The sequence below is a fragment of the Pygoscelis adeliae genome, unplaced genomic scaffold, assembly GCF_000699105.1.
Source record: "Pygoscelis adeliae isolate BGI_AS28 unplaced genomic scaffold, ASM69910v1 Scaffold65, whole genome shotgun sequence".
Taxonomy (NCBI): domain Eukaryota; kingdom Metazoa; phylum Chordata; class Aves; order Sphenisciformes; family Spheniscidae; genus Pygoscelis; species Pygoscelis adeliae.
In genome coordinates, this window is record NW_008824864.1 from 3441057 (window position 1) to 3451799 (window position 10743).

Consider the following 10743-nt stretch of genomic DNA (forward strand, 5'->3'; position numbering starts at 1 on the left):
GGGGAGGGGGGGTGGGACGGTGATTATACCAGTCACATCTGAGTTTGTGTCTGCTGTGGCTGAAGCACCCTTTGGGATGTTGGAGACCAAGCCCAAAGCTTGAGGTTCTGCAGGAGCTCTGCTGCTCTGACTATTTGCACGGTCTGTAGACAAATCACCAGTTGACCTCTCGCAGCTCTGTTCCCTAACTCTCTATACCCTTCAGAATTCAGTAGCGCAACAAATCCAGAATTTGGCTGTTTGCTAATGTTTCTCTGAGGTTTCTTTTTAGCCTGTCCACTGCTTTGCATCACAGCTTGTGAGAGGGGCTGAGTTTTGTGGATCCAGAGAGAGAAAGAATTGAATGACCTTTAAGATATATTTTCAAACTCTTCCACAAATTAAAGACCTGGTGCAGGAATTAGTGGGTGAATGTATTCGGTATATTTATGCCCTTCTGGCCTATGAAATCTGCAAAATGCCCAATTTCTTTTCTCCACCTTGCTGTGTCCCCACCTTACCTGCCAGAGGAGGGTGCAAACCCCATCTCTTCTGTCCCACCAAATGGGAATTCCACCTACTGATGCTTGATTGGGATTTGACATTGTAGGAAAGACTGTTTTCATCTGTGACTGGGACTATTTCTCATGCAATTTCTTCAAGAAAAGGGAATGAAAATGTCAGGCAAGAAACAGGTGATTGCTCTGACCATCTTTAGCTTCCAACTTGGCTGACACTGCAAAACAAATGGTAAGAGTAGTCAGGAAAGAGATACCACCTTCACTGTAAAATTAAACATGTCTTCTGTACTTTACTGGTTGCCATCACCCTTCATTGTCTTGGAAATTTTCCTTTTCAGGCTGCTTTCCCTTGTTTAAAGGGATCCATTGTGCTTTTTTCCCCAAGTACTACTTCTGTGTTTTCTGTCTTTTGCTGCACTACCTCAAGGGATGTTGTCCAGTTCCTCATGGGTCTCTGTCCCCTTAGGGCAAGCCCTCACTCAGTGTATACTGAAATAAGGGTGCACAAAAGAGGTGAGGGCTTTTCACCCTTCCCTATCCTTCTGTAGACATACCCTATAGATGGGAATTCTCACTCTGGACTGGAGATTGGGATAAATTTCCTTCAAAATAAGCCAAGATTTCCTGTAGTGGGATCAAAAGTATCTAGATTTACTGCCACACTCCCCTGAAAGAGTATGCAGTGCCCGCTAAACTGAATGTGCAAAGGGTGGCTGATGGTCTTTCTGTCCCTGGCAGGGAGTCACTGCTGTATACACTCGCCGGAGAGCGGCGCCAGGGAGAGAAGATGGAGCAGAGGCTGGGGAAGACAACCCGCGCCCGGAGGAACCTCTTTGGCCCCGTAGACCATGAGCAGCTGTGGCAGGACTTCCAGCACATGCTGCGCCACAGTGTTGAGGGGGCCCAGCAGAAGTGGAACTTCGATTTCCTCCGGGATGTGCCGATGGAGGGGCTTCTGCAGTGGGAAGAGCTTGAGGGCCACAAGGTGCCCGCCTTCTACCACAGCTGCATGGTGGGAGATGCTCAGAGACCACTGCAGCACTTGAACGGGTCACTGAGCAGGGAGGACAAGAGTCACCACTTTGCCCAGGTGGCACTGACTGAGAAACCCAAAACTTCTGAGAAAACAGGAGGCAAGAGGATCTCAGAAGGGAAGGAAAGAAGACAGACAGCTTTGACAGGTGTGTGAGACCCTGGTGTAGCTCAGATGATCAAACCTGGTCCCAGCAGCTGCTTAGAAATTATCTGGTGGGCCCGTAAACCAGTCTTGCTTTAAGAAAGTGCAAAACCTTCAAAGAAGCATCTGCAAGAGGAGGAAGGCACACTCTAAATCAATGGGCATGGGGCTTGTGTTCTTCAAAGGTGCCGTGACACAACCCCCCTCCTGGCCCTGGGGGTCTGTTTAGGGCTTGTCAGAGAGCAATAAGATAACGACCATTTCTTGCGGGAGGATAGTTGGGATGGTTAGTAGGGTTAGATGTTTAAAAAGGCAGTCTAAGAAAAGTAGTGAGGTGATTCCTCAAGCAGGAACCCAACAGGAAAACAGGGTTGCCCATCGGATGGGAGTTTTTGGTTTTTTGCTTGCTCGTACGTTTGGCTGTGTGCACCCTTTCCCGAGTTCAATACGCCAGCTAAGCCCTAGGAGGAAGACCAGAAACCAGAGAAAGCAGCCAGGTCTCCTGCTAACTTCAGCTTGGATATTATACTCAGTGAAGGCATCCAGGAATTTTAAGGGCAAATCGATCTTAAACTTGGCCAGGCGGCAGAAGGGGCTAGGTTTTCAAATGCCTCTCACCAGGACTTGCTGCCAGATGTACAAAGGAGTGGGTTTCAGCACCCATAAAAAAGCATCAAGTTTTTGAAACTCCTCAGCATCCTGCATGCTAAGCTCTTCTGAACATCTGGCCCCTCATTTTCTCTTCTCAACGGGATTTGAGTTTGTTTGAAAAATCTGATCCCATATATTAGATTTCCCTTGTCTGTATTGGGGTTTTGGTTTATCCAAGACTGAGGTTTTCAAGATGTAGACCAAGGATTTTCTTTTGGGAATTTGATGTGAGACACCAGCTTGAAATTGCCTAGAAGATAATTGAAGCTAAGGTTTCAGGAAACACTTTCTGAACAGTGATGTTGATCTCGGTTAAGTCAGACAATAGACTAATTTGCTATTTGAGGGTATGAAACTTAATTGCTAGCGAGAGGTTCAGGAAGAGGATGGAGATTAATGAACAGTGGAACATTGCACACTGGAGTACAGAACAATGATATTTAATGAGTGCTCTTTTCTTCTCCAAAGCACTTTACAGCCATTAACTAATTAACAGTATAATTTACAGGTAGGAGTACAGAAATGTAATTCAGAGCACAATGTTGTGATGGTTTGAGGGAACTGCTGTTCAACTGTAAATCTCTCACTAGGTATGTGGGAGTAAATTATGCAGATATTTCCAGGGGATATTTTTCTTCTGTTTTGTCTTCCCCAGGCAAGAAACATTTCATCAGGGGATGTGGAAACCAAGATACCACGCTGCACAGTTTAACACTTTCCCGCATGGGTTTTCATAAAACACTTTAGTCTAACAACAGTACCCTTCTCCCCAAGGAATCTGGGTGTGCAAGGTGGGCCAGGAAAATCGTTTGCAGTCTTCTCTTTTGGTGAAGCTTGGAGATCAGTCCGTCTCTCAATCCTTCTCTCACAGGCATGCACGCACACACACACACACACCCCCACACACACCCTACCCCCTCCCTTCTTACTGCCAGCTGAAGGATGCATTAGAAGTTTCCCTCTAGCTGCAGGAACCTTGTCGTTCTGGGCACGACTGAAGCAATTCAGGCAAAACTGAGCCAGGGAAAGTGACACATACTGATATGGTCTGTCCCCATGCTTCCACCCCTTCGCTCATCTTCTGCCATCCTGTAATGAAAGGTTAGTTTAGAATTGGGATCTGAGGTTGGATTTGAACTCAGTTATCTGCGTTCTGCTTTGGTCAACAAGAACACTGTAATGCTTTACATTAAGATCCAACAATGTGCGTTTAATTTAGACTTTCAAAGACAGCTGTGGCCCATTAAATAAATATCGATATATTAAAAACCAACCATGGGGTTTTGTGGGCATTGGCGCCTCCAGAGTGGAAGGAGCAGAGGTTTTCCTGCTGCATTTGACTCCTCAGACATGCAGAGAGCTAACCAGTACAAAAGTAGATTTTCCCTTCTATCTCCCAACCCTTTTATGTAGATTTACTCCATCTCCATTCTCTCTTTTTCATTGCGGACCCAGTGTGGTTCTGCTCTTTTTTCTGGGAGAGCCTCAAATTCAAAAGCAGCTCAGATACAGGCTATAAGCCTTTTTCACTTTTTACTTTCTTTTTTTTTTCCCCCCTGCTAATCAAGGTTGGCAAACCATGCCAGCTCTTCACTCCTCTTCTTCTCTTCCAGACTTTTTGGCTTGCCTCAGTCCGATACACTTAGGCCTTGGCTCTCCTGGAAGACATTCGTACATCCTTGTCTCCTTTGCAAAAGGTCAAAGAGAGAAAATTGGTAACAACCCTATGTTTTCACTAGCTGGTCTTACTTCTGAAGCAGATAGTTCATGCAAGATGGCTGGGGAGAAAATGGGGAGGAAAGGAAAGCAGGTATTTAGGTAGGTATATTTAAACAACAGAAATCTTTCCCTCCTAGCTCCCTGTGGCCAGGCTTTCCTACTGACAGGCTGCAGGCAGCATCCTCCTCAGTACCTTACTTATGCTGGTGCAAGTGCTGTTTAGGGTCCCTTAGGCAAGCCAGCCAATTTCCATGGACTCTGTTTAGCATCTTAGATGGAGGCTAGACCATCTGAATATGGCTCTGGGGAAGCTGCATCCCCCTGGCTTAATTTTAAGCGCCTCTATCAGTTTTGAAAGTAGGCTCCGTTATGTGGGCATCTGAGCAGTTGGGCTCTTGCTAAAATTCTTCACAGGCAGAAATGGGAATACCAGCTATTTAAGTCTTTTCTGAGTTTCATCTACTAAGCGTAATTCCTAATGCATTTCTTTTCCCAAAATAAAATGGAGGATAGCTATATAGAAGTCTTTTAAATAGGAGAAATAAGTAGTAAGGATTACATTTGGTAATGTAAGTTTGTTTTTCTTACTGGTATTCCTTTCCTCTGCTGCTCCACTGAGAGAATACAGCAGGTTAGAGTAATGGCGGGATTTGCTTTTCTACTGAGTTAGCAGTGCACGCTCCTGCCCGGGAGAATATACTCTCCTTGGGATCGCGTCCTGCTCCAGAAGTTTAACTTAGGGCTAGCTCAGGGACGGCTGCGCTCCATTGCACTGTGCCATGCAGACGTATCCTTAAGGAGGTTGGCTGCAGGACTTTCCTTGCACAAGCTTGGCTGTGAAGGTCTACGGAACTCTAGCCATCCTGCCAATAATGTTCTGCATTGAAATTAATGCAAGACTTTGTGCTGCTAGGACTCGATAGGTGTTGCCAATTTGACTATACAGAAAGCTCAGTTTTAAATATCATAGAGCCCACATCCTCAACTGAAATTGGAGCAAATTCATTACTGTGAATACAGACAATTTTTACCAGGTAAACCCCATGAACTCTAAATATAAATAAGCATCTACCTTCCATTTCAGCTCATTCTGCCTTATTTACCTGAAAAAAGTACGTATTTTTTGTGCGAGGCTGGGAGGCAGAGAAAGAACTCATAGGGAAACTCCTGTGTCGTAATTACAATTCTGTAGTTAAGGTTGATTTACGTTTGCACCTGAAACAGAGATTCAACCACACGTACGTATGAAAACGTAATGGGTGTTCTCCTCATCAGCCACAGTGCTTACTCTCTGAGCAAAGAATTAGTTATAATTCAGTGATAGTACAAGGTTTTATGCAGTCCTCCTTGAATCTGCAGTTTGATCTAATAAGCAGAAATAAAGCGCCCCATATATATAGTTCTTCTGATGTTATTTTGCGGAGTATTTTTTGTTACTTTTAAGGAGGAAAAAAAAGCCTATGTCTGGAAAGCACTGCAGCCGTGGATCTAAAAGTTGGAGTGAAATGTCACATTGCTCAGCTTGCATAAGAGCGTCCAAAGTCTTTTGATCTCAACTGGATAAAAGCCAGCACATTTCCTTTGTTTTGCTTGGTATTACATAGCTTTATGTGGAACATTCTAAAGGTATTAGTTTTGTTCATTCACGAGCCATAGAGAAGTCTAAATGACTTCTTCAACACGAAAACGAGATTTGAGAGATTTCTTGAAAAGCAGCAGTTATCAGTGTCATAGCGTTAATTCTGTTTATGTGTTGTTCTCCAGATTACTACTCGGCAAAGAAGCAGGTCAAAATGAATATGCATGCTGCTGCGAAGAAGTCAGCTTCTTGAAAGCAAGGAGAGGATTGCTCTGCACTGGAGAGCTTGGAAACATCTGCCAAGCTTCCTCAACCTTCAAAAACCGGGTGTGCAGGCTGCAGACACTTAGGGGCATCCCACAAAGACGTATTCCTGACAGCAGCAGTGAAAACAGAAAATACTTTCATTGCGATGGGGTCAGGCCAAATCAACTGGAATCACTTTGATGAGAAATTACTGGCCTTAAAAACCACTGGTAAGCAAGTTTGGACACTACAGAAATTGGCTAAGGCTAGCAGTTTAACGTGCACCGTACGTGAGAAAGTGGTAAACAGTTAAAACAACTGTATACGTGTAATAATGTGCTTGGACAAGTCACTGTACAGTTGGGGTCTTTGATGTTGTCACGTCTTTACATACCCTCTTTTTTGGTTTTAGCAGGGACGGCTTACTAAGTTTCACCATCTCAGCTTTACAGGTCTGACACACTAAAAAAAATTCCTAGCCCTTTCTGTGATTTTTTTTTTTTCAGGTACAGAATTTTGTGCTTGCAACTATTCAGGGCATAAGTGACAGCGCTTGGGTGCCAAACGTATATATTGCTGGGCTGTAAACGGAGACAGCTGAAATTATTTGGGAAAGTTTCCATTTATATCAGCAGCCATTTTAGCCCTGTATATCTGCCCCCTCCGCAAGAATTAGGTGGTTAAACTTATATGTTATGGGGAGAAATTTTCAGATATATTCTTGTATCTTTCAAGTCATTCCTGTTACCAGCTGGGCCAAATCCAGCCTGTATTTTGGGTTGTGCTGTTCCATCTAGGTCTATGAGTTTTCAGGGTGAAAAGGAAGGTAAAATTTGCTGTGCTTTTGTCCACAGTGTTTTAAAATGCCTGCTGGTTGTAAGAACATAGTAAGAATGAGGGAGACAGTTTAGTTGCCATTTTGTGCTTTTTATTTATACTACTAATCTTTCTATAAGAAGAGAAAGGGCATTAATAACACTGAAATGTTACACGTGCAACAGTCTTGGTGTTGCATGGACTGCTTTTCCATGGCATCTGTTAACATATACTTTTCCATTACCTACTTTTTATTTCCCTTTCTTATTCCCCTGACTAGTTGGGATAATTGAGGTTTTACAGCACATAATAATCAGCGGGTAAACCAGAAAAAGAAACCTATAAAATATATGCTCTAAATTACACTGCTGCATATGGCCTTAAGATGCACGCAGTGTTTAATGAACTCGTTTGGAAAGAGCTCTGTAAATGTCAGGGGTTTAGAACGACATGAGATGATGGACTGCTGCTTTTTATGTCAAATCCAAACAAACTAAGGTTTCTTTTGCATGGTAAAAATCAGCGTGCTCGTGTGTGTGTGTCAGGTGTACACACGAGAAGTGGTGTAAGCAAGTCATACACCCTGCATTACATGCAACTTCAGGAGGGTTTAGTGCATTTCTTTTTTCCCATTAAGAGCTACAAGTGTTTAGACATAAATAATAGTTGATTTTCCCCCAAATGGCACAAGGCAGTGATTTCACTCTGTTTCTGTATGCTGAGATAAAGATGCTCAGCAAATTGCAGGATCAGAGCCTGTTTCCAGCTACATACAAGAGTCACGAGGTACGATTTTCCCTCTGGAATTTTTTATTTAGTTAGGAACAAACCTTGCTCCAGCTGATGTCAAAGGGAGTTTTACCCAAATGAAGCAGGATGAGGGCCAACCTGGCAACTGCTGCTCGCAGAGCCTTCAGTGTGCTTGTGGGCCAGGCCAGTCTGTTACACGCTTTTCAGCCTGTTGTGTTGTAGCATAAAGGTGTGGGACTGGGCTTTTTGTATGTTTGGTTTTATTTTTAAACTTTGCTTGTGATGAGAACAGTCTATTCTTCTTTTTTTAAGTGTGGTGATTTTCTCTAATTAAGAAAAATTGCGCAACTGTCTCTCCATGTGTTAGTGATTTTAAAGCAGACCAATGACACCGTGCACCTTTTTGGTTTGTAGCAAGGTTACTTGCAGAATTACTTTCTGACCAGGATGGCACAAGCTGTGCATAAAAGCCCTGAAGTCTGCCATGCATGAGGTTATCGTGAAGTAGCTGAGTCTTTTTCTTTCAAGGGGAAAAGGGATGCTTCTCTTTATTAGGAGAAAGAATGACTGTCAATGTACTGCTGTCCCAAAGAAACAAGGAAGGATCTTTTTTTTTTTCATACTAATTCCAAAACAGCTTAGTGCTTAAGCGTACATTTAAAAGGAAGTATCTGCCTTAAATGCTTTGTAATCAGGACACTATAATGTCATAGGAATTCGTAAAACAATTATTTAAATTATCAGTAACAGGTTTTGGATACCAATGCAGATATTGGCCTTAGAGTGGAACTTCGATATATTCAGACTGAAAGGTGGAGACTGTGGTTGAACATTTGGCCTGTCCGTGTTTATAGCATCTTAATTAGCTGTGATTGTGACTGGGAGCTCAACGCTAGGGTAGAAAAGAGTTTTCTGCTGATTAGACAACGTGATGTCTTTCTGCTTGCTGATTATACATTTGTTAATGTTTTTTGAAATGATGGAATATTGGAGATGAAGATAACACAGTAACACAGAAGAAGGCGGAGGAGAGGGAAATACTGTTTTCATACCGGTGTTTGAAATGGGAAATTTATATACTTGTAGCAGAGGGCCTAATCCTCCCCTGGTGTACACTGTATTACAGCTCCACTGATCCGTGGTGGAACCACCTTTATTTACACCAGAGGAGAAGTGAGGCTGGATGTTTTGTACTAGTCCTTTTACTCTACAGAATAAATGGACAACTGTGTAAAGCCATTGCTTCCTTTCTACAGGAGTTTTAAAAGATAAAGAAAAATGGTTTCTGCTATATTTTTGTGTGTGTGACAGCCAAAACTAACAACAAACCTCTGATTAGTGTCTGAGCTTCATCATCACCAGGGTAGATAAAGTATATCTGTGTTTCATTACCATGCTGATGAGGAAACAGTGAAACATGGAATATTTCATCATTTTGCTCAACTTGTGAATTGCACTTTCTTGTTTAACACGGTATGCACAAGAGTATATGTCAGTATGTAGCAAAGCTGTAATAATAATATTTTTTTAATAGTAGGTGGGTCGAAAATATTCCCATTCTTTAAATGAGGCAGCAGACCTGATTGAAAAAGCAATACACTGAAGCTTTGGTCTGCTTCGTTCCTTGGGCATAAACAGTGTGTTGAACGTACCAGATTTAATCCTGTAACAAAGCTGTTAAGGGCTTATTTGCTGACCCGTGAGTTTGATGGGCTGCAGGGGTCTGTGGCCACCCAACCAAACCCCAAAGTGGCACTTTCTCATGATGAGAAGCAAGGGGATGTGTTCAGACTTTGGGCATTAAAGCCAGGGTAGCAGCACTGGTTTAAGGTCTTGTGTGGCTGTGTAAGCAGTACAAGGCAGAAGGGAGACTGCATCAGGAACCCACGGCATATTGTAACTTTGGTATGCTGATAAGTAGGTACAATTAACGTCTACCTGAGCCCTCCTCCTTCCGCTTTTTTGAATATAAGCTGCATGCGTGACTCAGGGCCATATATTACTCAACAGCCACAACCTGTTTTCCGCTGATACCATGGTGTGACCAGCGTACGCATTAGGGAAATCAGTAGTTCAGACTTTTTCCATCCGAGATAAGTGTGTCCCATGTGCAACACAACCTGAGCTGAAAATGGGACAGAGCAAGTCCCAGAACACTTGTTTTATGTTTGGTACAAACATGGAAATAATCTCTCAGGTATGGATTATTTCATTAAATTCCTTTCAGCAGCAATTGGAGAAGGTTGTTTCACTTGGGCGAAAAAGCCGGGAAAAGAGATTCTCCACGTGCTCCCAGTTATCTTCAGGGTGATGCAAGTACAGCTTTCTTCTACTTAAAGCAACTCCTCTGGAAGCTATTCTGAAATACCCTTCTGTAGGGTAGTATTGGTTTCCTTGGAGAAGCTATCAACTTGCTACAGTAGATGCTTTACTATTTTACCATTATCTTTTGGATCCTTGTTAATAGGCCTTAATATCACAGAAATATTTGGTTGGAAGGAAGCCTGGGAAGTCACCTCCATCCCGCTGCACTAAAGCAGGATCGGGCCTTGCTTATTCCAAAGCTTGCGAACTGCTGTGAGAAGCGATTTGCTCTGTTCACATGACAAATCTCAGGGGTAGCCAAGGTCAACAACGTTTCTCCTGAGATTCAGAGGGTCTCTGTTATACAAGGTGCTTTCTTTCAGGTATTCATTTTGCTCCGCTTGTTTTGTTGCAATGCCGCAGACACAGTTGAATTCCACATAAGCAAGCCGGTGTGTTGAACCATTTGGTTGTCGGATGCGGATATTTGCAATGTCATCAATAAATGCTGGTGCATAAATATGTTCTAATAGCAAAAGAAGTTGAATTTTCTTCTTTTTAGGCAGGTTCTTCTTGTTTTGTTTCTGCGCTGCTCTGACCTCGCCTCCCTGCGCTGATCCCCCTGTGCTGTTCCACTTTCTACAATTCATCACTTCCACTCACAAAACATTGTCTCGGGCTGTGGGGTAGTATAAGCTGAGCTGACCTACAGCCCAGAAAATGTGTTTCTGCAGTGGCTATTTCATGGTTTCCCACTGAGGTGTCACAAACCATATAGGAGGAAACTTTTTTTTTCCTTTCTTCATTTCTGAGACTTTTTTTGCTTAGGAAATGCTGCCTCTTACTTTCAGCAATCTGTTCCCTTGGCAAGAAATACGACTATCAGGTGTTTAAAATTAAAGTTGTTAAAATCAAATTTGCAAAGGCAGGAGGGTTTGCCCCAGTGTCCTGGACATAGTCCAACTTTGGTAATTACGTCTCGCCTAACTAAATCCTTCTTG

General features: G+C 43.0%; 1 protein-coding gene across 1 annotated transcript; it reads left to right on the forward strand.

Moving 5' to 3' along the window:
* The first annotated feature begins 1287 nt into the window (after nt 1-1287).
* Nucleotides 1288-10270, forward strand: LOC103917239 (cyclin-dependent kinase inhibitor 1-like). The gene is made up of 2 exons (XM_009324353.1): nt 1288-1681; nt 5812-10270. The coding sequence occupies exons 1-2, from the start codon at nt 1288-1290 to the stop codon at nt 5877-5879; spliced, it is 462 nt and encodes a 153-aa protein (XP_009322628.1). The 3' UTR covers nt 5880-10270.
* The last annotated feature ends 473 nt before the right edge of the window (nt 10271-10743 follow it).

Excerpts from the sequence above, each read along its gene's own strand:
- LOC103917239 (XM_009324353.1), top strand. The coding sequence starts at position 1,288 with ATGGAGCAGAGGCTGGGGAAGACAACCCGCGCCCGGAGGAACCTCTTT. Across the intron at positions 1,682-5,811 it reads AAGACAGACAGCTTTGACAG|ATTACTACTCGGCAAAGAAG; the intron begins GTGTGTGAGACC and ends GTTGTTCTCCAG.